Source organism: Dendrobates tinctorius, unplaced genomic scaffold, assembly GCF_039654945.1.
Source record: "Dendrobates tinctorius isolate UK_male_01 unplaced genomic scaffold, ASM3965494v1 ptg000156l, whole genome shotgun sequence".
Taxonomy (NCBI): Eukaryota; Metazoa; Chordata; class Amphibia; order Anura; family Dendrobatidae; genus Dendrobates; species Dendrobates tinctorius.
In genome coordinates, this window is record NW_027361823.1 from 7,289,103 (window position 1) to 7,316,433 (window position 27,331).

The 27,331-nt window shown below is 41.8% G+C and overlaps 1 protein-coding gene across 2 annotated transcripts in view; it reads left to right on the forward strand.

The window, feature by feature from the left end:
• PAPSS2 (3'-phosphoadenosine 5'-phosphosulfate synthase 2) overlaps positions 1 to 22,087 on the forward strand; it is a 77,339-nt gene extending 55,252 nt beyond the window's left edge. For both annotated transcript variants that reach the window (XM_073548197.1, XM_073548198.1), the window contains 5 exons: positions 2,478 to 2,683; positions 6,498 to 6,633; positions 15,449 to 15,717; positions 17,692 to 17,921; positions 18,896 to 22,087. In XM_073548197.1, the coding sequence (XP_073404298.1) occupies positions 2,478 to 2,683; positions 6,498 to 6,633; positions 15,449 to 15,717; positions 17,692 to 17,921; positions 18,896 to 19,037 (983 nt within the window). In that variant the 3' untranslated portion in view covers positions 19,038 to 22,087. The remainder of the gene's footprint in view (positions 1 to 2,477; positions 2,684 to 6,497; positions 6,634 to 15,448; positions 15,718 to 17,691; positions 17,922 to 18,895) is intronic.
• Positions 22,088 to 27,331: the final 5,244 nt, after the last annotated feature.

Sequence of the window (27,331 nt, forward strand, 5' to 3'; positions counted from 1 at the left end):
CCTGCAATTTTCCAGCGGAAAACCTAGCGATTTGCAAGCGTAATTAGCTTGCAGAATGCTAGCATTTTCCAAGCGATCTGGAGCATCGCTAGAACTGATTGACAGGTTGGTCACACTCGTCAAACACAGTGTTTGACAAGCGTGACCAACTTTTTACTACTGAGGCCGCTTATGCGGCCTCAGTAGTAAAAGATAAAATGTAAAAAATAATAAAAAAATAAAAAATATTGTTATTTTCACCTTCCGGTGTCCCGCGCAGCCTTCCCGCCTCTCTCCACGCTCCCGGTCCCAGTAATCCTTTGCGCGAATGACCGTGAAATGTCGCGCTCCCGCGAGATCTCGATGTCATCGCGGTCATTCTCGCAAAGGATTACTGGGACCGGAAGATGCCGGGAGCGTGGAGAGAAGCGGGAAGGCTGCGCGGGACGCCGGAAGGTGAGAATAACAATATTTTTTATTTTAATTCTATTTTTTACAGGGATATGGTACCACAGCCCGGAGGACAGTCTCCTCTCCTCCGGACCGTGGGTACCATCCGCAAATGATCTGCTTACTTTTCGCATGGTGGGCATAGCCACATGCGGGACGTAAGCGGAACAATGCAATCCTATAGGTGCGGAATCGCCGCAGTTCCGCTAAATTAATCAGCATGCTGCGTTTTTTACCGCGAAGCGATTCCTCTGCGGAAAAACCACAGCATTTGCACAGCATTGAGGAATCCCATAGGAATGCATGGGATGTTTATTTTTCGCGGCAAAATTGCGAGTTTAAAACCGCCGCGAAAAAAACGCGACATGTGAACTCAGCCTTAACGTTGAAGGTAGACACAAGTCCAAGAATTTCAACCTATAGCCTAACATGGAGGAAAGCAAAAAAAAAACCTTGAGGAGGACCCTAATTGCCCCACATTGGGGGAAAAATAGACTAGCTTCCTGGATCACTGTCCCTGCTATGTTTTGCTTTGTAAGGGCTTCAGACAATCACTGTCTTTGGAATTGTGAAGGCTGCAGCCACTGAAAGACTGCAGTACTCATAAGACATAACAATCTCACATGACCGCCATGAGACACAGCGCCAACAATGCTGGTACGATGCCAGTCAGTGAGAACACTATGTGCTTTTTTATTTTTTGGGGCAACTTTAACTTTAAAAAAGGTTGCTCATTAATGGACATCCCCCTTTTAAAGGGAACCTTTCAGCAAGATCATAATTATATTACCGGTATCCCGATCCATCTGAGCTACGTTTTGCTCTGAATCGCTGAGGTCAGTGTTAGGTTTTGGGAGAAGTTTCTGCTCAGCGGCTCTTTATCAGGCATCCTCCCACCAGGCTCAGTATGACTGACTGTGGTTTTACAGAATTATATTGAGTTTTGAGACAAAACTGGAAAAACAATATCAAACCCTCAGCACATGCCCGATATGCCTTTGGATTCTTTAGGATTTTTGTTGCAGATTTAGCAGTTTATGTAGTAAGATCCCTGTGACGCTGAGTCACTTCTCACAGACAAGCCGTGAGTCAGGGTAGTCAAGGTGTTTGAGGTCAAGAGCCAGGAGGGTACACCATAAACCGAGAGAAGAGAGAAAGGCACAGTCAGGTCACAGTCCGGGGGCGGAATTCCAAGGTTAGAGTGCGTCAAGGCAAAAGGGATAATACAGATGGGTAGTCAATAGGCAAATCCATGGTCCGGCAACACAAGATCAGAATGTCTGAATTCAGAGCACAAAGCACAGAGAAAATACCACACTACTGACAGCTTAGTAAAATAACTAGGTAATCACTAAGAACAAGGAACACCTCAGATTGGACAACTAGGCTGTCAATCATGCTACTGAAAGTTCGGCACACACCCGTACTAGATTAGACAAATGAGCTGTCAGTCACTGCGTCCAAGACACACTGAGCGGTGGAATTGTGACAGTCCCCATCAATTAGAAAGGGCACAGCTACAAGCTGCAAGTAATTTAGTGCTAGCTATAGTGGCTGTAAGGTAGCAGTCGCGCCATGGTGCATGAGGGGCACTAAGTCCCATCTATGAAGTAAGAAGACACCAGTGTCATCAATGGTTTTTGGTAGATGGAGAAGACACTGTTATATTTTTTTCAATGCACACACAGAAAAAATATAGAAACACTGAAAATGGATCCCACTTTTACTGAAAAGAAAAAAAAACTATTGGCTATTAGCAAGGTCTGATTTCTCCTACCCCTGTTATCACATGAATGGCTGTCCATATAATGCGTGGATGTGCTAAATTCACCATAGCGGGGGCCAACGTCTCTCTGTTTTGCTACACAGATGGTCTTTTGTGGCCTCCATATTCCCTAACAGGACATATGATAGGGGTTGTCCTTTAATTAATAAAACAAACAGCCACCACTAGGGGGAGCTCACTACTCACTATTTAGACCGGCAGGGGCATATTTAATATTAAATGAATGGATGCACAAATACTAATCATGAGCCCATGTTTGTAGGCGGTGTGATCAACCTGAGCATTCCCATCGTGCTGCCAGTCTCTTCAGAGGATAAGGAAAAACTCAGCGACACCAATGCAATAGCTCTTTCTTATGAGGGGAAAAGAGTGGCCATTTTGCGTAACCCTGAGTTTTATGAGCACAGAAAAGAAGAACGATGCGCTCGAGTTTGGGGCACTACCTGTGCCCAGCATCCCCATGTCAAGGTAAGCTGTGCGTTATGAAGTCATGGTGGTACTGTGCTATTGTATAGGCACTGGATGGCGGTATTATTTCTGGTTGTGTGCCACATATTCTTCTGTCGAACTAGAAGTATTAACTAAAAAAATTGAAATTACCTTTTTGGAGGACGGACAAATAAGGAAATTCTCCACTGTGGACTAAACTTGCCTTATTACCCCAGCATTCCCGTCAGCTAGGAATGTACCGGCTGATGGTATGTGAAGTAGCGGCACAGCTATTTGGGAAGGTACAGTTAGGTCCATATATATTTGGACAGAGACAACATTTTTCTAATTTTGGTTCTAGACATTACCACAATGAATTTTAAACAAAACAATTCAGATGCAGTTGAAGTTCAGACTTTCAGCTTTCATTTGAGGGTATCCACATTAAAATGACCCAAAACATAAAGCCAAAGCAAACCAGCTAAACCTTCCAAATGCAATCACCACACCTCAAATCCACTCCAGGCCTTTTATCTGCTTAATTGAGAATGACATAACGAAGGGATTGCCCACACCTGTCCATGAAATCGCCTTGGAGTCAATTACTTTTGGTCCCTTTAAAAACAGGGTGGCACATGTTAAGGAGCTGAAACTCCTAAACCCTTCATCCAATTTTAATGTGGATACCCTCAAATGAAAGCTGAAAGTCTGAACTTCAACTGCATCTGAATTGTTTTGTTTAAAATTCATTGTGGTAATGTGTAGAACCAAAATTAGAAAAATGTTGTCTCTGTCCGAATAAATATGGACCTAACTGTATGGCGGCATTACAGTATTTCTTGTTGGGATTACTTCTGATTTTGTTTCACTTGAGATAATTTAAGCTCTGATGGCATATGACTTGTTCCAAAGTTGCTAAAAACAATGCCCTACTTCCATCGCTTGTATAAATAAGTACACCCCCTGCTACACACTGTGACCCTCCAGACGGGTCCTGCAATTGTCTTCATGTGCTAGTAGCCAATACTGATGAAAAGTAGTTGTTTTACGTTTGCCTTTTGGGGTTTTGTGACTTTGCCCTCCGCAGTTAGCACTATATACAGGGTGGGCAACAAGACATACAGAACCACTTTGTGCTGTAAGAGACAATACTGACCATCATGATCCCTTCACGGAGCAGAGACCGGCAGGAAGATGTCAGACCGCAGCACGCCTGTTCACACACAATCCGTGCTCCTGTGAATTGCCGGTGTGCCAGTACCTATTGTCCTGCAAATTACCACGCTAGGGTAGATGATGCCACGCTTCACCGGACATGATGCGTTGTGCAGCAGCCCAAATGGCCATCTACGACCATACCCAGAAGACAATGGCAGTGCACCACACACTTCAGCTTTTTCCCTCATTTTAAGGGGTTGTCCACCTTCAGGGATTTTTTTTTTCTTTTTAATTAAAACCATTTTTATTATGCCAATCACAATGTCCCAGCAATACATATTACATTCTTATATTACATCACACTGTAAATCCACCCGTTTTCAAGACATTGTTATAATCATACCTGTATTGTATCATAGTGTAACCTTAAAATTTTATTGTAAACCAATTAACAAACCCCCACCCCAATTAAGCTCCCCCCCCCCCTCCCCTTGTCTGGTATGTCTTCTTGTCCTATGTGTTTCTCTGCAATAATCACTAATACATTCATTCTTCAGATTCTATCATTCCTATGCCCTTCTATATCCTACTCTAACATAAATGTATTAAATATCCCATTTCCAGCGAGGGCCTCTGAAACAACCCGGGTACATTTCATCCATTTTCCCCGTTGTTCCCCAAATTTCTTAACAGCACCTCTCTTAATATATATCTTTTTCCCCATTAGAATGGGGTTATTCAAGTCTCTAATTATCTGTTCAGTCCCCGGCGGACTGCACGGGAGCCATTGCCTGGCGATACACTTTCTTGTAGGATACAAGATTTTGCCTATTCCCAATTGAATGGATGCACTAATACCACAATCCCCCGATATCCCAGGATACACGTTTTAGGTTTCATGTCCAAATGTACAATAAACCCCTCTCCGACCAATTTATCCACATCCTCCCATAGCCCTCCAAGCCTGGGGCATGACCAGAACATATGTACCAGGTCAGCTTCTTCTCTACTACATCTCGGGCATTCTTCTTCACTTTTTCCATCATCTTTGGTGCCCTAGAAGCCCTATGAATAAGGAACAACTGGGATCTTCTCTGCACTGTGTTTATTGACAATTTACCTGTAGCTTCCGGTATGTCCTCCCACTCTTCAGACGATATCTGTCCCACCTCCCCTTCCCACCGGGCCTTAGTGAGTGCCATAGGGTCTCCCAGAATTGTACGCAATAGAGATTGATATATTAAAGAAATCAGCCCTTTCGTCGGGGATTTTTGTTTTTAATTAAATGCAAGATTCATTTTTGTAATTAGGTTTTTATTAAATATTTCACTTTTACAGGCTCTTTGTTTCTCTGTAAATTCAACTTTAATGCAGACTGCTGTCATAAATCGCTGCTCAAAAGGCAGATAAGAGTTAATATCAGAACGCCATAGTGGGCTCACTGACAGATTCCCAGTTGACTTATTCAGCAGCCAGCAATAGCTAGTGCAACACAATGGCTTTAGAAGGAAAACGGTGCGAAAAGTTTAATGAAACGTACAGTAAATGCATTTAAGTTTAAAAAAAAAAAAAAAAGTTCCAAAACGTTCCACTTGGTGTGTAGTCAGGTGATGGGATTTGTGATTCCTGTGTTATACCACTTCAGTACTACCGTATTTACACTGATTTTTGCTAGAACAAATACCTCTCACTAGGGGCACAGTCCAGCTGCCAATGTGACTGATACCCTGCCCAGCGCCCACCCAACCTGCTGCTCAGGTCAGAATCCTGAATAATCTTACGTCACTGGCTTCAGGTCGGCCGGGTTATTTCACTGTAAATACATGTTCTCCTGCGGGTATTTAATAGGGGTCCCATTGTGATCCAATAGAGACAGCTATTTTTAATGACCAGATCTAGTTCACCAAAAAGACCCGGACCGCCCATTGCTAGTAGTGGCAGAAGAGTGCGTCTCATCTATTTCCTACACTGCTAGCGGGAAATGAAAGCTGAGCTCTGATTGCTATTGGCCAAATATCGTTTTACTGTAAAACCATTTTGATGCTCCAAACACACTGGAAACCAGTTTAGACTGGTTTAGATTACCACCGGAGTCAAAATGATTATCCCATCTCATGGAAAAAAACAGCCCTGGGCTGAGACCACCTCCAAGTCCTGAAACAGATGGGCTAAGGTGCTGGACTTACAGCTGTACTGTCTCTAAAGCCAAATCATTTCTCTTGCTTTGCACTGAGGAGGGGCAGCACCCCGAAACATGTGTCTGCAAATTGAGATTCTGGGTTGGCTTTCATTTTAAGCCATGTGGCAAAGCTCTTCAAAGAGTCAATAGTGACTTTTTTGGATTGCTACTTCCAATAGGTGGCGCTATATAGAGTTCAAGTCGTCTCACTCCCTGAAGAGGCAATTTGCATGTCTGAAAATGGCTGAAGAGAGCTAAAGGGGAGCAACGCTCTCCTGAGAGCTTCTACTTCTGTGTCTCAGTGAGCAGTAAGGATCTCCGCTCCTGGAAGCTCACCTATCAACATTTTTGAAATGTCTAAAAGTTTTCTGAAACTGGAGTTCAACTTTTAAGAAGCGGCCATGTTTATCTTCTCTACCACCTGTAATGACATTATATATCACAAGCTTCCTCACAGTAAGTGAGAATCAATATAATCAGAATTTAGGTTTCACAAAAGCTTGTCTTCCCTTTCAGATGGTCCTCGAAAGTGGAGATTGGCTCGTTGGCGGCGATCTGGAGGTTCTGGAAAGAATCCGATGGGCCGATGGCTTAGATCAGTATCGGCTCACCCCCCTGGAACTGAAACAAAAGGCTAAAGAAATGAATGCCGGTAAGTCGCTGCTCTGCTGTGGGGTACCAGGTTCCTCCTGCAGCCACGCTCGCATGGTCTATATCCCAAAGTGTGCACAGTTACAGTCATATGTTAAAGTTTGGGCACCCCTATTAATGTTAACCTTTTTTCTTTATACCAATTATGGTTTTTGCAACAGCTATTTCAGTTTCATATATCTAATAACTGATGGACTCGGTTATATTTCTGGATTCAAATGAGGTTTATTGTACTAACAGAAAATGTGCAATCTGCATTTTAACAAAATTTGACCGGTGCAAAAGTATGGGCACCTCAACATAAAAGTGACATTAATATTTCATAGATCCTCCTTTTGCAAAAATAACAGCCTCTAGTCGCTTCCTGTAGCTATTAATGAGTTCCTGGATCCTGAATGAAGGTATTTGTGACCATTCCTGTTTACAAAACAATTCCAGTTCAGTTAAGTTTGATGGTCGCCGAGCATGGACAGCCCGCTTCAATTCATCCCACAGATGTTCAATGATATTCAGGTCTGGGGACTGGGATGGCCATTCCAGAACATTGTAATTGTTCCTCTGCATGAATGCCTGAGTAGGTTTGGAGTGGTGTTTTGGATCATTGTCTTGCTGAAATATCCATCCCCTGCGTAACTTCAACTTCGTCACTGATTCTTGCACATTATTGCCAAGAATCTGCTGATACTGAGTTGAATCCATGCGACCCTCAACTTTAACAAGATTCCCGGTGCCGGCATTGGCCACACAGCCCCAAAGCATGATGGAACCTCCACAAAATTTTACTGTGGGTAGCAAGTGTTTTCCTTGGAATGCTGTGTTTTTTAGCCTCCATGCATAACGCCTTTTTGTATGACCAAACAACTCAATCTTTGTTTCATCAGTCCACAGGACCTTCTTCCAAAATGTAACTGGCTTGTCCAAATGTGCTTTTGCATACCTCAGGCGACTCTGTTTGTGGCGTGCTTGCAGAAACGGCTTCTTTCGCATCACTCTCCCATACAGCTTCTCCTTGTGCAAAGTGCGCTGTATTGTTGACCGATGCACAGTGACACCATCTGCAGCAAGATGATGCTGCCGGTCTTTGGAGGTGGTCTGTGGATTGTCCTTGACTGTTCTCACCATTCTTCTTCTCTGCCTTTCTGATATTTTTCTTGGCCTGCCACTTCTGGGCTTAACAAGAACTGTACCTGTGTTCTTCCATTTCCTTACTATGTTCCTCACAGTGGAAACTGACAGGTTAAATCTCTGAGACAACTTTTTGTATCCTTCCCCTGAAAAGCTATGTTGAATAATCTTTGTTTTCAGATCATTTGAGAGTTGTTTTGAGGAGCCCATGATGCCACTCTTCATAGGAGAATCAAATAGGAGAACTACTTGCAAGTGGCCACCTTAAATACCTTTTCTCATGATTTGATGCACCTGGCTATGAAGTTCAAAGCTCAATGAGGTTACAAAACCAATTTAGTGCTTCAGGAAGTCAGTAAAAAGTAGTTAGGAGTGTTCAAATCAAGAAAATAATAAGGGTGCCCATACTTTTGCACCGGTCAGATTTAGTTTAACCCCTTACCTACAATTGACGTAATATTCCGTCCATGTGACCATGGACCTAATTACCATGGACGGAATATTACGTCATCGCGATCAGCGGCGCCCACGTGGTGAGCGCCGCTGATCGCGGCCGAGTGTCAGCTAATTATCATAGCTGACACCCGGCACAATGTGTCAGGGGCGGTCACGGACCGCCCCCGACACGTTAACCCCTTGCACACCGCAATCAAACATGATCGCGGTGTACCGGGGGTTAAAGGGAAGCATCGGCAGGGAGGGGGCTCCCTCCGTGCTTCCCTGAGCCCCCCACGGCAGCGCAATGTGCAGCGCTGCTGCCGGGGGCTCCTTTCCTGCAGGTCCCCGGATCCAATATGGCGACGGGGACCTCCGGGAACATTGTAATAAAGTAAAAAAATAAAAATAAAAAATAAAAAAGTGGAAAAATATTTTTTAAAAAATCGCTAAATAAATTACAAAAAAAAATTATTCCCCAATAAATTCATTTTTTGGAAATAATAAAAAAAAACAAACAATAAAAGTACACATATTTGGTATCGCCGCGTCCGTAACGACCTGCCCTATAAAACTGTCCCAATAGTTAACCCCTTAAGCGAACCCCTTAAAAAATAAAAATAAAAAACGAAGCAAAAAATAATGATTTATCATACCGCCGAACAAAAAGTGCAATAACGCGCGATCAAAAAGACGCATATAAATATTCATGGTACCGCTGAAAATGTCATCTTGTCCCCCAAAAAACGAGCCGCCATACAGCATCATCAGCGAAAAAATAAAAAAGTTATAGCTCGCAGAATAAAGTGATGCAAAAATAATTATTTTTTATATAAAATTGTTTTCATTGCATAAAAGCGCCAAAACATAAAAAAAGACCTAAATGAGGTATCGCTGTAACCGTACTGACCCGAAGAATAAAACCGCCTTATCAATTTTACCGCACCCGGAACGGCGTAAACGCACCACCCAAAAGAAATTCATGAAACGCTGGTTTTTGTTCATTCTGCTTCCCAAAAAACGAAATAAAAAGCGATCAAAAAATGTCACGTGCCCGAACATGATACCAAATAAAAGCGTCAACTCGTCCCGCAAAAAATAAGACCTCACATGACTCGGTGGGTCAAAATATGGAAAAATTATTGCTCTCAATATGTGGTGATGCAAAAACTATTTTTACAATAAAAAGCGTCTTTTAGCGTGCGACAGCTGCCAAACATAAAAACCGCCATAAATAGTAAATCAAACCCCCCGTTATCACCCCCTTAGTTAGGGAAAAATAATAAAATTTAAAAAATTTATTTATTTCCATTTTCCCATTAGGGTTAGGGCTAGGGTTAGGGTTAGAATTGGGGGTTTCCACTATTTGCGCACATCAGGTGCTCTCCAAACGCAACATGGCGTCTGATCTCAATTCCAGCCAATTCTGCGTTGAAAAAGTCAAATCGTGCTCCTTCCCTTCCAAGCTCTGCCATGCACCCAAACAGTGTTTTACCCCCTCATATGGGGTATCAGCCTACTCAGGACAATTTGCAAAACAACTTTTGGGGTCCTATTTCTCCTGTTGCCTTTAGGAAAATAAAAATTTTGGGGCAAAAATATCATTTTTGTGGAAAAAAATTTTTTTGTTATTTTCACACCTGGGCGTTATAAACTTCTGTGAAGCACTTGGGGGTTCAAAGTTCTCACCACACATCTAGATAAGTTCCTTGGGGGTCTAGTTTCCAAAATGGGGTCATTTGTGGGGGGTTTCCACTGTTTTGGTACATCAGGGGCTTTCCAAACGCGACATGGTGTCCGATCTCAATTCCAGCCAAAAAAGTCAAATGGCGCTGCTTGCCTTCCGAGCTCTGCCATGTGCCCAAATAGTCATTTACACCCACATATGGGGTATCAGCGTACTCAGGACAAATTGCACAATAACTTTTAGGGTCCTGTTAACCTTGGGAAAATAAAAATTGGGGGTGAAAAGATCGTTTTGTGGAAAAAATATGATTTTTTAATTGTACCGCTGTACATTATAAACTTCTGTGAAGCCCTTGTGGGTTCAAAGTTCTCACCACATATCTAGATAAGTTCCTTAGGGGGTCTAGTTTCAAAAATGGTGTCACTTGTGGGGGGTTTCCACTGTTTAGGTACATCAGAGGCTCTCCAAACGCGACATGGCGTCCGATCAGAATTCCAGCCAATTTTGCATTGAAAAAGTCAAACGGCGCTCCTTCCCTTCTGAGCTCTACCATGCACCGAAACAGTTGTTCCCCCCCACATATCAGGTATCAGCGTGCTCAGGACAAATTGCACAATAATTTTTGCAGTCCAATTTCTCCTGTTACACTTGGTAAAATAAAAAAAATTGAACCTGAAGTAATTTTTTTTGTGAAAAAAAGTTAAATGTTAATTTTTTTTAAATATTCAAAAAATTCCTGTGACGCACCTGAAGGGTTAATAAACTCCTTGAATGTGGTTTTGAGCACCTTTTAAGGGGTGCAGTTTTTAGAATGGTGTCACTTTTGGGTATTTTCTATCATATAGACCCCTCAAAGTGGCTTCAAATGTGATGTGGTCCGTAAAAATAAAATGGTGTTGCAAAAATGAGAGATCGCTGGTCAACTTTTAACCCTTATATCTTACTAACAAATAAAAATTTTGGTTCCAAAATTGTGCTGATGTAAAGTAAACATGTGGCAAATGTTACTTATTAACTTTTTTGTGTGCCATATCTCTGTGATTTAAGGGCATAAAAATTCAAATTTGGAAAATTGCGGAATTTTCAAAATTTTCGCCAAATTTCCGTTTTTCTCACAAATAAACGCAAGTTATATGAATGAAATTTTACCACTAACATGAAGTACAATATGTCACGAGAAAACAATGTCAGAATCACTGGGATCCATGGAAGCGTTTCAGAGTTATGACCTCATAAAGGGACAGTGGTCAGAATTGTAAAAATTGGCCCGGTAGTTAACATGCAAACCACCCTTGGTAGTGAAGGGGTTAAATGCAGATTGCACATTTTCTGTTAGTACAATAAACCTCATTTGAATCCAGAAATATAACTGAGTCCATCAGTTATTAGATATATGAAACTCAAATAGCTGTTGCAAAAACCAAAATTGTTATAAAGAAAAAAGGTTCACATTAATAGGGGTGCCCAAACTTTAACATATGACTGTATGTAACCCAGCGTGTTATTAGTATCACCCCTTCAGTGATGACCTTTGGCGCTTACAGTGGTGATCAATAACATTTGTAAATTTGGAAAAAGGCGCTGTGCATAGCTGATTTTATTACCTATTAAAAGGGTTATACCAAGTTTGGAAGTAATTCTCTATCCATAGTTTAAGGAACAAGATCCCAATCACCAGGGGTCCGACCCTGGGTCTCTCATCATGAGAAAGAGGGCTCTGCCAAATATGTGCATAGCACAATTCATTTTTAAATTGCTGCTCACCAGGTCGAGAACAGTGACTGAAGCTGCGCCTCTAAACCTTAAAGCTGGAGGCTGACGGAGGGGAAAAAGTCCATTTCCTCCTGTTAGGCGGGCTTTCACTGCTGTGGCTACATGGCTTTAGAGTGGTATTTACCTGCAGATTAACCCCATATCTGCAGATTAATAATGTTCTTTGACATGACAGGTCACCTTTAAATAAGTCTCACTCCCATCAAAATGTGTATCCTCTTATTATACTGCAATTATCATATTATACAGCACTGTACTTACAAGTGCTCATTTTGTCTTTCTACCCAGCTAATTTATACTATTTTCATTAGGTCTGTGACCTCACATGATTCAAATCTGACTAGCTGAGTCCTAATAAACTCTATGTAGAAACAGGAGGTCACTTTTCCCTGTATGACTCATAAGTCACTGCAAAAGTCAATGGCTAGGGAGTGAAGAGAAAAGCTGGGCAGGGTGTTGAAGTGGGGGTGATAAATGCAGGGAAAATAGACTTCCTGTTTCTACATAGAGCAGATAAAAGAGAAGAATTATCTTGGTAGAAAGGCAAAATGAGCAATTGTAAGTACACAGTGCTATATAATATGACGATTGCAATATATTAGCCCCTTTCCGTCATCGGGCGTATATTTATTTGATGTGGGTTCCGGCGGTGAGCCCACATCTTTCCCGGTACATGTCTGCTGTTTTGAACACGATGTACCCGGAACAGCCGCCGGTGGAATCACGATCCACCCGCGGCTGCTAACCCGTTAAATGCCCCTGTCAAACGCTGACAGCAGCATTTAACATGCGATTCTGGCAATCACCCCCATAACGTGATCGCGATTCACCAATGGGTTGGCATGACAACCAGAGGTCTCCTGGAGAACTCTATGGTTGTCACTGCTGGATTGCTATGAACACCGCCCGATGGTCGGCGCTCATAGCAAGTGAGTTATTCTGCTACATAAAGGTGATCTGATCATCACCTCTATATAGCTGAGCCGATCAGGTTGTGGCAGCGTCTAATCTCCCATGGAGACTATTGAAGCATGCCAAAAGTAAAATAAAAAAAGAAAAAAATGTTTTTAAAAATACAGGATGAACCTGATCTCTGAACGGCGTAGTGAGAAAAAAAGTCAAAACGCCAGAATTAAGTTTTTTTTCGTCACCGTGACATTGCATTAAAATGTAATAATGGGCGATCAAATGATCGTATCTGCACCAAAATGTTATCATTAAAAACATCAACTCGGCACGCAATAAATAAGCCCTCCCACAACATCACGAAAAATGGAGACGCTATGAGTTTTTGAAAATGGCGGAATCTTTTTTTTTTTTTTTTTTTTTTTTTATAACAAAGTCTGGAATTTTTTTTTGCCACTTAGATAAAAAAGAACCTAGACATGATTGGTGTCTGTGAACTCCTAATGACCTGGAGAATCATAATGGCAGGTCAGTTTTAGTAATGATACTATTAAAAAGGCAAAACAAAAAACCAGTGTGGGACTGCACTTTTTTTTGCAATTTCACCACACTTGGAATTTTTTTCCCATGTTCCAGTAGACGACATGGTAACCAATGTGGTGTTATTCAAAAGTACAACTTGTTGTCCCACAAAAAACAAGCCCTCACACGGCCCTATTGACGGAAAAATAAAAAAGTTATGGCTCTGGGAAGAAGGGGAGGGAAAAATGAAAGCGCAAAACAGAAAATACCTCAGGTCATGAAGGGGTTAAGAGGATAAAAACTTTGCTTCTTTAAATTAGAGTGCATGAAGATCAGCTGTGTTATCTCTAGCAGTCCCATGTAAAAATTAATTGAACAGAGGAGTGCATGATGGATTACCACTCCATTCAGGGCTTCTTAGGATCAGTGGGCAATCATCAGACAGACCCCTAGTGATGGGTAAGTTTTCCTCTAATGTATGGAAAGTGGATAACTTCCATCTTGTCACAATCCCGTTAATGACATATTTATGATCCATGTAAGATGCAGAACTCAATGAATGAGCCTCTTTGTTTTGCGCTGTGCATGGGGAGGAAGGAGATATTGTACCTAGTACTGTCAACTCTGTCCTCAAGAAACCTCCTTGACATGCCCTCCCTGTTGTACTGTTTGCTGTGTGATAAAGCAATCTGGTACTCTTCTGTGAAGCTTTCTGGGCCAGCATGTCCTCATAAGACACTTCTTAAGATATTGGGTGTACACAGCAACAGCCTGGAAAAGGTAAATCATTAATATGTCAACTTACTCCATGTTGAGACGCCCACTGATGGTGAGATAAATGAGCAGAGGTGCTCCCAGAGTGCTGCCGTCCGCTGATGGTGAGATGAATGAGCAGAGGCGCTCCGCTGGGTGCTGCCATCCGCTGATTGCTGAGATAAATGAGCAGAGGCGCTCCGCTGGGTGCTGCCATCCGCTGATGGTGAGATAAATGAGCAGAGGTGCTCCGCTGAGTGCTGCCATCCGCTGATGGTGAGATGAATGAGCAGAGGCGCTCCGCTGGGTGCTGCCATCCGCTGATTGCTGAGATAAATGAGCAGAGGCGCTCCGCTGGGTGCTGCCATCCACTGATGGTGAGATAAATGAGCAGAGGCGCTCCGCTGAGTGCTGCTATCTGCTGATGGTGAGATAAATGAGCAGAGGCGCTCCGCTGAGTGCTGCCATCCGCTGATGGTGAGATGAATGAGCAGAGGCGCTCCGCTGGGTGCTGCCATCCGCTGATTGCTGAGATAAATGAGCAGAGGCGCTCCGCTGGGTGCTGCCATCCACTGATGGTGAGATAAATGAGCAGAGGCGCTCCGCTGAGTGCTGCTATCTGCTGATGGTGAGATAAATGAGCAGAGGCGCTCCACTGAGTGCTGTCATCCACTGATGGTGAGATAAATGAGCAGAGGCGCTCCACTGAATGCTGCTGTCCGCTGATGGTGAGATGAATGAGCAGAGGCGCTCCGCTGAGTGCTGCCATCCGCTGATGGTGAGATAAATGAGCAGAGGCGCTCCACTGAGTGCTGCCATCCGCTGATGGCGAGATGAATGAGCAGAGGCGCTCCGCTGGGTGCTGCCATCCGCTGATTGCTGAGATAAATGAGCAGAGGTGCTCCGCTGGGTGCTGCCATCCACTGATGGTGAGATAAATGAGCAGAGGCGGTCCGCTGAGTGCTGCTATCTGCTGATGGTGAGATAAATGAGCAGAGGCGCTCCGCTGAGTGCTGCCGTCCACTGATGGTGAGATAAATGAGCAGAGGCGCTCCACTGAATGCTGCTGTCCGCTGATGGTGAGATGAATGAGCAGAGGCGCTCCGCTGAGTGCTGCCATCCGCTGATGGTGAGATAAATGAGCAGAGGCGCTCCGCTGGGTGCTGCCATCCGCTGATTGCTGAGATAAATAAGCAGAGGCGCTCCGCTGGGTGCTGCCATCCGCTGATGTGACATAAATGAGCAGAGGCGCTCCGCTGAGTGCTGCCATCCGCTGATGGTGAGATAAATGAGCAGAGGCGCTCCGCTGAGTGCTGCCATCCACTGATGGTGAGATAAATAAGCAGAGGCGCTTCACTGAATGCTGCCGTCCGCTGATGGTGAGATGAATGAGCAGAGGTGCTCCGCTGAGTTCTGCCATCCGCTGATCCTGAGATAAATGAGCAGAGGCGCTCCGCTGAGAAAAGTCTTTGGAGATTGTCCTTAGTGGCGGAGGCGGGCAGCAAGCGCTTTTCTTTTTCATTTTAGCAATTGTTGGGGGTCTCAGCACCTTGACCCTACCACTCAAAACATGTCTCTTTTGTATAAAATTATCCGTATTTTTCTTTTCTCCTAGATGCCGTATTTGCTTTCCAGCTCCGCAATCCTGTCCATAACGGACATGCTTTGCTTATGCAGGATACTCGGCGCCACCTTCTGGATAGAGGATATAAATGCCCAGTGCTACTCTTACACCCACTCGGAGGGTGGACCAAAGATGATGATGTGCCTTTGGACTGGCGTATGAAGCAACATGCAGCTGTACTCGAAGAAGGCATCTTGAACCCAAAATCTACCATTGTTGCTATCTTCCCTTCACCAATGTTGTACGCAGGACCCACAGAGGTGAGCAGATAAATAATGGCAATAATATCACATGTTTATGCTAAAGGGGGTCTCCTGCTTTAGGAAGCCCCTTCCTTATACACTGTAGTTAGGATATGCGGACATATATCCATATATGCCCCATTTGGAGCTGACTTTGGAGGCAATCACTGGGTGCTCTTCCATCTGGTTGATCTGGTTAGATGACGTCTTTTAGGTGGACGTCTTCACCTGGTGACCTCAATCATACATCTATATCATGAAAGAATACAGTAAAATTCAGGACAGAAACTTCCTACATAATGTGCTCCTCCAAACATATATATGCAATTATGTCCTTGACTGAGTGGATACGGACATTTTTCCATACCGTAAATTCTACTGTAATATTTTTAGCTTTAAAGGAAATCTACACCTTTATTATATATACCGTACTTCATCAGTTATTTTGTGATTTTATCTTTATAGCAGTCATCATTCTGCATTTCTGATGTCCACCACTAGGGGGTCCTTTATGAGCTTACTGTATAATATGTTATTAAAGGGATTGTCTAGGATTAAAAACAAATCTGAGAAAATAAAAAAAAAAACCCTTATAAATACTCATTTGTTAAATCCTCTGTGGTGCCACTCAAAGGGGGTTCTCACTGGTCTTGATTAACTTTGCGGCCGTGATCCCGTGCTTCTTGTTGTACACTCAAGCATCACCACTCCACTGCAGCTAGTGATTGGCTGCAGTGGTCACATGGTTGTACCATCACTGGACTCTGGAGCCGCGGAAATGTTATGTGGGTGATCCCACTTCTCTATCTAACAGTTTGATGGACGACTCTAGGTTTGGTGAGTGCCAGAAGAACGTTACACACCTGATTGCATTGTTTGGTGGAGGAGGGACAATGCTATGGGGTTGGTTTTCAGCAGCTGACCTAGGCCCCTTTGCTCCAGAGAAGAGTTGTCTTAATTCTTCAGCATAAAAGACATTTTGGACATTTTTCAACTTTATGAGAACAATTTGGGTAAGGCCCTTTTGTGTTCCCCATGACTGTACCCTAATGAAAAAAAGTAAAGTCCATAAAGACTTGGTTGGGTGAGTTTGGTGTGAAGAACATGACAAAGTCCTGACCTCAACCCCATCAAACATATTTTGGATTAACTAAGATGGAGATTGTGAACCCGATTCTCTCTTCCAACTTAAGTATCTGACCTCACAAATGTTGTTCTGGATGAATGGGCAAAAATGGGAGCTGGTGTAGCTGCAAAGTGGGGTCCAATTCCACACTAATGCATATTGACTGAGGATTGGATGTCATAAAAGCTGTAGATGGAAGGTGGATGTGTCCCAGTGTTTCTAGTGTATCATGAACACCTAGGACTCCTGCCTCATAGCTCACTACAGACTGAGCTGTATGTTTGGCCAGTCGACCCCATAATCATACGGAAAGTGGTCAGTGCCTGTCACTACCTCATGTTGCCCTCTAAAAGAGCCATGTGAAGTAGCTGACCGATTCCCCTTTGTCGATCCTTAGGATTTATTAGTTCTGTACCAGAATAAAGCAGAGCTTTGACAGCTATGAAAGAAGCCAAGAATGTTTAATCTGTTTAGATAAAAAGAAATGCAATTCATGGCAAACAGTCACTTTTAAGGTCTTGACTTCAATAAGTGAATGTGCCAAAATACAGCTGGCTGCACATATCTGGGTCCTGCCCTATTGGCGCTGTTACGACTAGACTTTGGGATATTTCCAGTGAGGTCTTTTCAGGTAGCTGCACATTGAAATGCATGACAAATGCCTTACTGTAATAGTATAAAGTCTCAAAATTGGTTCCAAACTTATTCCCAGCGAACCACGATATTTGTCTGCGAACATGTAACAAGTGTAATAAATAACGCTGTTGTTTTCCACTCAAGAAGCTATAGAGCAAATATGTATGCTGCTTATATATGTAAAGCGGCTTGTAAAAAGTCATACATGTACCATGTTCTCTCTTCCACAGGTTCAGTGGCACTGCAGGTGTCGCATGATCGCTGGATCCAACTTCTATATTGTCGGGAGGGACCCTGCTGGCATGCCACATCCGGAGACCAAAGTGGATCTCTATGAGCCAACACATGGTGGAAAAGTGCTGAGTATGGCACCAGGGCTGACGTCTGTGGAAATTATCCCATTCAGAGTGGCTGCCTACAACACAAAGAACAAAGCCATGGAGTTCTATGACAGGGAAAGGTAAGTGATGCCCAATTAACAGCCAAGGGGCCACAAATGGCCTTCCAGTAAAATCCTTAAATTGCAGCCTAACACTTTCAGATGTAGTCATGTTGGAGAGATGAGACTTGATGTACTAGTTTTTAGGGTCCAGTGGTATGCTGCCCGACACCCCCTGCAAGCTCTGGGGGTTCCACTCTGAAGAACCCTTTCTACTAGCTAAATGAGAGTTGTGCAGGACTGTCTAGGCGCTTATCGAAAAAGGACATTTCACCAATTTCTTTTTATGTTGAACTTGGACAGACAATGTATAGTGGCTTTAGAGCAGAATAAAGCTTTTTTTTATTACTATTATTATTTTGCTTCTCCATTGTGGAGATATTATCAATCAGAATATTTGGAACCTAATGAGTTCACTTTTGTTAAGTATAAATGGGTGTTAGCAGATAGTTTTCACTTTGGGCGTGTACTTCATCCCCCTGTACGAGTTGTCCAATCATAAGCAGACAGGAACACAGAAGAAAAAGAACACGCCCCCAAGATAATTTAGGTTTCTCAGTGTGAGATGTAAGGATACCGCTGTGATCTCCTGGTCTATCCTCCTGTATGTTTAGAAAGTGTCATGAGATTAGAGCACAGATGACATGCACCTTTCAGACAAGTCCTGCTTCCACTGCAGAGTTATTACAAGATGCTGTGAGCACATCACATATAAGTGTGGCTCCTCTCCGGCCAGGCGGTCTGGGAAACCAGGCAGAACAGAGAAGTAAAATAAAAAAGTTTTATTCTGCAGTGCAGCTACTATTATTACATTGTGTGTCCAATTAATTCAATTTTTCAAATGTTAATTCCTAATGTAATAAGGAAGCAAACAATATCCACTAATCCTGGGTCGCCTCAGGTAGGACCCCCTTAATATAAAAGGGTGTTGCTGAATTGTAATTTTCCTGTGATATTAATATTTGCGCATACTTGGTTTCTGTTTTCCATTTTAGACACAGTGAATTTGACTTCATCTCTGGAACCCGCATGAGAAAACTGGCCCGTGAAGCACAAAACCCCCCAGATGGGTTCATGGCCCCCAAAGCTTGGAAAGTCTTAACAGATTATTACTGCTCCCTGGATAAAAATTGTTGATATGAAGCACATGCTGAGGAAATATTTTAGTTTAATATTTTCTATTTTATTTTTAATAATTAAAATGAAATCTATTTACATGATTATTTCTAAACTATTTTAAAGCTTTTAGTGAAATTATAGGTATTTTGTTTCATAATTGGGAATAATTTGCCAGATAAACAAAATATTGCACTTATTTGGTTTCCAATAGATATATTCTCCATAGGTTAAGACCTCTGTTCCGTTCCTTATAAACCATCATCTGGAAGTTAGGATACCTCCGTGTACATAATAATACGCACAGGTGCTGCCAGTTACAGTAAGAAGGGCAGCTCTGAAGTACAAACTGCTGGTGGATGCAACAAGTGAAATGTTGAGCAGATGAAGAGAATATGAGTAAGAACAACAGCTCTGAAGTACAAACTGCTGATCCAACAAGGGAAATACTGAGCCGATGAAGAGAATATGAGTAAGAAGAGCAGCTCTGAAGTACAATCTGCCAGTCCAGCTAGTGAAAAACTGAGTAGATAGAAAGAATTTAAACAAGAAGAGCAGTCCTGAAGTATAAACTGCTGATGCAAAAAGTGGAATACTGAGCAGGTGAAGAGGATATAAGCAATCCATGCTCTCCATTTGCTCAGTATTTCACTTGTTGGACCAGCAGTTTGTACTTCAGAGCATCACTTTTTACTCACATTCTCTTCACCTGCTCAGTATTTCACTTGTTGGACGAGTAGTTTGTACTTCAGAGCTGCTCTTCTTACTTGTGTTCTCTTCATCTGCTCAGTGTTTCATTTGTTGGACCAGCAGATTGTACTTCAGAGCTGCTCTTCTTACTCGTGTTCTCTTCATCTGCTCAGTATTTTACTTGTTGGACCAGCAGATTGTACTTCAGAGCTGCTCTTCTTACTGAAACTTGAAAAATTAACTTGTCAGCAATTTTGGTTGCTTTAGAGGCCTACCGTTAGCCCCCTACAAACACCCAAGTGCTCCCCCACTATTTCACTATTTCCTTGTGCTTGTTTATGTATTAGTGAACAAGAAGGCAGTAATACACTTGTCATGAAATGCCCACATGCATCTGGCAAACCAGATGTCGTACAGTAAAACATGCAGGTATGATTGAAACCACCTACCGTATTTTTGGGACCATAAGACGCACTTTTTGTCCTCCAAATTTGAGAGGAAAGTGTGGGGTGCGTCTTATGGTCCGAATGTAACGTGGGGAGAGGGGCAGCGGTGGAGTGGGATCGCACTCGCAGGAGGCAGGAAAATGTCGCCGCTGGGGAAACCACGTGGTCCCGATGCTTAAAGTGAAGGAATATTCATTAGCCGCTTCACCACACACCTGTCAGCGCCGAGCAGTGGGCAGGGAGCAGCAAATGAATATTCCTTCACTCAAACAACGGACCCACATGGTTTCCCCAGCGCCGGATTCCTGCAGCGGCTGGAGAGATTGTGTGTCTGGTGGAGAAGGAGGCGGCAGGAACAGTGTGCCACAGCAGAGATCGCTGCAGTCTCATACCTGACAGCAGAGCACTGACTGTGCTGATGCTGAGTGCTGCCGTCATTATAGGACCTGTGGTGAGGTAATGAAGAGGGCGGGCTGGAGCATCACATGACAGCACAGAGCCCTCCCTCTTCATTATGTCACCACAGGTCCTGCAGACACCGCACTAGAAACAATGCAGCTTCCTCTTACAGGACCTGTGGTGAGGTAATCAGAGGGAGGGCTCTGTGCAGTCATGTGATGCTCCAGCCCTGCATTACCTCACCACAGGTCCTGTAAGCTGTAGAGAGATACTTTCGGTTTTCTAGCGTGGCTAGCTGCAGGACCTGCACTGATGTACAAGCGAGAATTAATGAAAAGTTTAGTAATTACAACACATAAAAATGCACTCTGCCACTCCTGTGGTGAACTATAACTCCCAGCATGCCATAGGATCTGCAGGACATGCTGGGAGTTATAGTTCTCCCATGGGATCTTAAAGCAGCACTCCAGTGTTATTTTGTCAGTGCTGGAGTGGTGCTTTACATATAAGTCCTGTGCCCCCATTCTTATACTCCCCCTCCAGCGTCTTCATATTGTACTTTACAGACACCAGACTAGTTCCGCAGCACCATCTGCTACCCGTAGCTTCCAACATAATAACATACTATTATATATACTAACACCATATAATAGTATGTTATTTTTTATTAAATATTTTACCACATTTTTTTGCTTCAAATATTTTTTCCCTAATTTCCACCTCTAAAACCTGGGTGCGTCTTATAGTCCGAAAAATACGGTATGTGTCTGTTATTAGGAACATGTCTACCAGAAATTGTACTGATACCTGTAAAAAAAAAAATAAAAATAACTTTTGAGATATTAATCAGTTTATAAGGAACAGAAAAAAATGGGGCAATAAGTTGCTTTAATTTCAGGGTATCAGTTATTAATGCTGTGTTTACTACCTGCTAACGGGCAACTTTTGGGATATATCAGACAGCCCTTTAAAATGACAGGAAGACGTAATCAGTCCCATGTTAATGTTTACTATTTGTACAGAATCGTGAAATATTTCTCCTTGTATGAAATCCGCTGCCAAGATCGTACTATTCCAATGAAAATCAGTATTTTTATAAATTGTTTCCAGATAATATGTACTCGTTTTTTGTAGTTGATACGTTCATGTGTACACTTTGTATTAAAGGACCAAATGTTTATTATTGGATTTCTATGCTAGGAATGATTAGCCACGGGAGATGATGTGTAGCAGTAACGGAAGGGGCCTGGACCTCTGTGCTGGAATATATAGGACAGGACCTTGTGGTCACCCGAAAAATGCCCAGGACCCATAGAGGTCATAGAGCTCTGAACTGCAGTAATTATGAAGGATCTTTCTGCTTGTCCTGTATGATATTTTAATTATGTTGTGATTTGGGCAGTTTTTCTAAAGCCTATATTTATTAGTAGGTGACATGTGCCTTTTAAAATTACATTTTGTGCCTTCCAATCTCTCTCATAATGTCATATGAATATATTGCTTATGTTATATAGCAAATACATTTTTATATATTTACTTTCTCTTGTCGTGTCTTTTTTTTTTTTTAAACAAACTTTTCTTTCTAAGTGCAGCGGTGGTGCAGGTCCAGTGTCAGCTCCGTTCAGATGGGAGATTTTATAGCCCCATTCTTGAAATTGCTGAGAATCTCAACAGATCAGCTGGTTATCACCTATTCTATGTAGAGACGCGTGTGTGTGTGTATATATATATATATATATATATATATATTTTACATAAGCTAACATAGGGATGACCCTTTACGCATGAGATGTCCCATAGGCGGATCGATTTGTGGGACTCCCATCCATCTGCTGGTTCGGAAATCTTTGGTTACGTGGCAAGAGAAAACACACCAGCACTGGAATATAATAAACCAATCAATTCTTAGTAACCATAAAAATAATAATAATAATAATAAAAATTATATACCACCAGTGTTAGTAAAATTAGTGATTGCACACTACTAAGGATAAAACGCACCAACCAACCAATCAAAGGACCTCTTAACCATGAAGAACCAGACAGGGTGTATTTATTAAATTATATTTTATTTTATTTATACAGGTGGTTATATTAAAACCAATTAAAACCAAAAAGAGTGCACGTATAGGAACAGTTTCCACAAAATTGTAAAATAATGAGACCCAATTTATATATATATATATATATATATCAGATATGCATACCCCACATGTTATAGAATAACAATTTGAAAAGGATTGTAGAAAAGGTGCAAAGATTACATAAAAATCATTATAATACATAAAAAATAAATAAATAACAAAAAAAGTGCAATGTGCAAAATTGTCACACAGTGAATCATATATAAGAAAAATATTTTAGAAAGAAAAAACACATGAACACATATGCTTTTAAACATCAATTGTGTATATTCACAAAGCTTCCATATATCCAAAGTAAAGTGCAGAGTGCCTGTGCAATAGAATCATGCACAATATGTGAAGCAACCAGTGCCACCTTTTCATTAAAGAATTACAACTCTTTACATATGCAGAGGTATGCCATAGATAGATCCTTTACCTATAAGGGTCACCACGTTCCTATCACACGCTCCCCGACGCGCGTTTCGGAATCCTTCCTTCATCAGGGGGTGGCTACATAATGGATCCGGAAGTTTTTTATATGTGGAGGCTTAATCACGCCAATCTGCTTATTGGCGCTGATTGTGATAGCGGTGCTCCGGGTGTGGGGGTGGCGCATGCGCAGTCCGGAGGTCCCACAATCCTGAGCGCCGGACCACGTGACCGGAACACACAGGCACTAAGCCCGGCGTTACCAAGGTCACGAGGACGCAGCAGATCAGGACGTGGGACACGGAGCACGCATGCGCACCACCAGGAGCAGCGCATCAAATGTAATAAGGCAGAGGTTCCACCATCATCCATTATATTATATTATATCCCTCAATTGATAACAAAAGTTACCATACACAGTACAATAATATAAATATATTCCAATACATTATATAATAAGAAAAAATTTATAATATACAAAAATAAATAATTGAACAAATTAATAATATAAATCCATCAATAAACAATATAGAAGTGTATATATATATATAATATTACACATACAATAACGATAAATAAAAAATAAATAATAATAATAAAGAATAAAAAATAATAAATAAAAAATAAAAATGAATAATAAATAATGAAAATATAATAAATATAGTATGAATATGATAATTAATAATTAAAAAATAATTAAAAAATACAAAAGGACATAATGTATAGTATATAATAATCCTAACCAATAAATAATAATTATATAATAATATATATATTTATATATATATATATAAAATAATTACACATTCAATATAAATACAAAAATAAATATAAATAATAACTAATATACACACAATATAATAAAAATTAATAATAGATAATTACACAACCAAGTAATTTTTAGAAAAATATTTCTTATATATATAAATCACATAATAAATAATGAAAATTATACAATAAATTATATAGTCCAATAGTATCGGAAAAAATTGAGATATGAATATCCAACAGGTAAAATCTTCATGACAGCTTCTTAGTTCCACAAAGTATCCACGAATCCAAAGAAGTTTATTATCATTGCAGCCAGGATATTATTTGACCGTATATATATACATTTGATGCGCTGCTCCTGGTGGTGCGCATGCGTGCTCCGTGTCCCACGTCCTGATCTGCTGCGTCCTCGTGACCTTGGTAACGCCGGGCTTAGTGCCTGTGTGTTCCGGTCACGTGGTCCGGCGCTCAGGATTGTGGGACCTCCGGACTGCGCATGCGCCACCCCCACACCCGGAGCACCGCTATCACAATCAGCGCCAATAAGCAGATTGGCGTGATTAAGCCTCCACATATAAAAAACTTCCGGATCCATTATGTAGCCACCCCCTGATGAAGGAAGGATTCCGAAACGCGCGTCGGGGAGCGTGTGATAGGAACGTGGTGACCCTTATAGGTAAAGGATCTATCTATGGCATACCTCTGTATATGTAAAGAGTTGTAATTCTTTAATGAAAAGGTGGCACTGGTTGCTTCACATATTGTGCATGATTCTATTGCACAGGCACTCTGCACTTTACTTTGGATATATGGAAGCTTTGTGAATATACACAATTGATGTTTAAAAGCATATGTGTTCATGTGTTTTTTCTTTCTAAAATATTTTTCTTATATATGATTCACTGTGTGACAATTTTGCACATTGCACTTTTTTTGTTATTTATTTATTTTTTATGTATTATAATGATTTTTATGTAATCTTTGCACCTTTTCTACAATCCTTTTCAAATTGTTATTCTATAACATGTGGGGTATGCATATCTGATATATATATATATAAATTGGGTCTCATTATTTTACAATTTTGTGGAAACTGTTCCTATACGTGCACTCTTTTTGGTTTTAATTGGTTTTAATATAACCACCTGTATAAATAAAATAAAATATAATTTAATAAATACACCCTGTCTGGTTCTTCATGGTTAAGAGGTCCTTTGATTGATTGGTTGGTGCGTTTTATCCTTACGTGGCAAGAGGCACATCAGTCCCTTACCTTCCAGGATGCCTGGCGCGGCTTTTATTAGCCAGGCTGCTATGACTACATGCTTGGGCATGAAGTGGCCCCAGCCCTAGCTAATTAAAAGCCACATTAGGGGTTCCCGGAAGGTAAGGGATTCACAAGAATCGTGGCCAGAGACCAATGACTTGGCAGATGGACCAGAGTCCTGTGAATTGATCCTGCAGTCTCTGGTCCTTAGTCATCGTATGATTGTCATTATTGAGAACATGCCACCATTCCTGGCACAATATTTATTCCACAGCACTTTACGATTCAGCGGGGACTTGTACAAACAATATCAGACATTACAGAATAACACACAATTCAACCATTCAGACAAGAGGAGCGAGGACCGTAATCTAAGAGGAAATCGGTGGATTAATTTTCAGCTGCATTAACTGGTCACCAGTCAGTATCTGGGTATGTCCTCATACAAAGTGCCACTAAGAGACTGGTGTGTGCGATAAGAGATGAAATAAGAGACCAGGAAGAAAAATATAGCAAGAACTAAGAAAAATTAGATTAGTAAGGTGATGAGATAGGCTCACCTAAAGAGAGGCATTTTTTTAAGGTCAATCTGTGGACACTGGAGATGCACCTGATTGTTTGGGGTAGTGCATTCGAGGGAGCTGGTGCAGCACAAGAAAAGTCTCGGAGGCGAAAGTGGGAGGTTTGGATTATGGTGGATGGTAATCTTAGATTAGTAGCAAGGTATTTTTGATTGACATGTCTTTTAGTAAATACTTGGATGCCTGATAATATAACCATTATGGCTCATATTTCCCTATAATTTTGTATTGCTGTGTTCCTGTTAGGCTACGTTCACACGTAGCGGAACTCTCGCGAAAATTCCGGAATTCCATTCCACGGGAAAATCGCATTTTAAATTCCCGCGATTTTCCCATGGAAAAACTAGCGATTTGCAAGTGTAATTAGCTTGGAGAACTGATTGACAGGTTGGTCACACTCGTCAAACAGTGTTTGACGAGTGTGACCAACTTTTTACTACTGATGCTGCCTACGCAGCATCAGTAGTAAAAGGATGTAAAAAATAATAAAAAAATAAAAAATATTGTTATTCTCACCTTCCGGCGTCCCGCCCAGCCTTCCCACCTCTCTCCACGCTCCCGGCATCTTCCGGTCCCAGTAATCCTTAGCATGAATGACCGCGAGACGTCATTCTCACAAAGGATTACTGGGACCAGAAGATGCCGGGAGCGTGAAGGCTGCGCGGGACGCCGGAAGGTGAGAATAAGAAATGTTTTTTATTTTAATTCTATTTTTTACAGGGATATGGTACCCAAAGCCCAGAGGACAGTCTCCTCTCCTCCGGACTGTGGGTACCATCCACAAATGTTCTGCTTACTTTTCGCATGGTGGGCACAGCCACATGCGGAAAGTAAGCAGAACAATGCATTCCTATGTGGGCGGAATCGCCGCGATTCAGCTAAATTAATGAGCATGCTGTGTTTTTTTACCGCGAAGCGATTCCGCCGCGGAAAAAAACGCAGCATTAGCATAGCATTGTGGAATCCCATAGGAATGCAAGGGATGCTTATTTTTCACGTTCTCGCGGCAAAATCGCGCGTTTAAAACCACCGCGAAAACGTGAAAAAACCGTGACGTGTGAACGCAGCCTTATTCTTACTAAATAATTAGGAATAGATTGACAATTGGGTGTAACCATTTTGAGGGACAGTTGCACAGTCTCACACCCAGGTGTCAATTTATTCATAAATCACTAAGCGTAATAAAAAAATGGTAATTCACTAAAACAGCCAGGTGGGCTTCTAGGTTCTTTTTCTTTGAGCCATGGGCACAAGGAGTTTTCAGAGATGTAAGTGGAATTCAGAAAAACTCTTTTCCACCTCTTACCACCTTGCTTGCGTACCCCAGCACATCCATTAATGTTAGGAGTCCGGAGCTGACAATAATTGCTGGTATTTACAATCTTGTAAACTCTGATTATTACAGATAGTTCCAGTCATTTTGTGCCTTTCTGCCTCCATTATAGCACAGTTCTCCTAACACCAAGATATATGGGGAGTGCAGGGGTTTTTGTTCTTCCATCGTATCCTTCTTCTCATGGCAAAAAAAGAGATAATCGAAGTTGGTAGCATCAGGAACAATCCCACATGGAATGAATATAAAAACATACCGTTGCCTGCAGTGTCA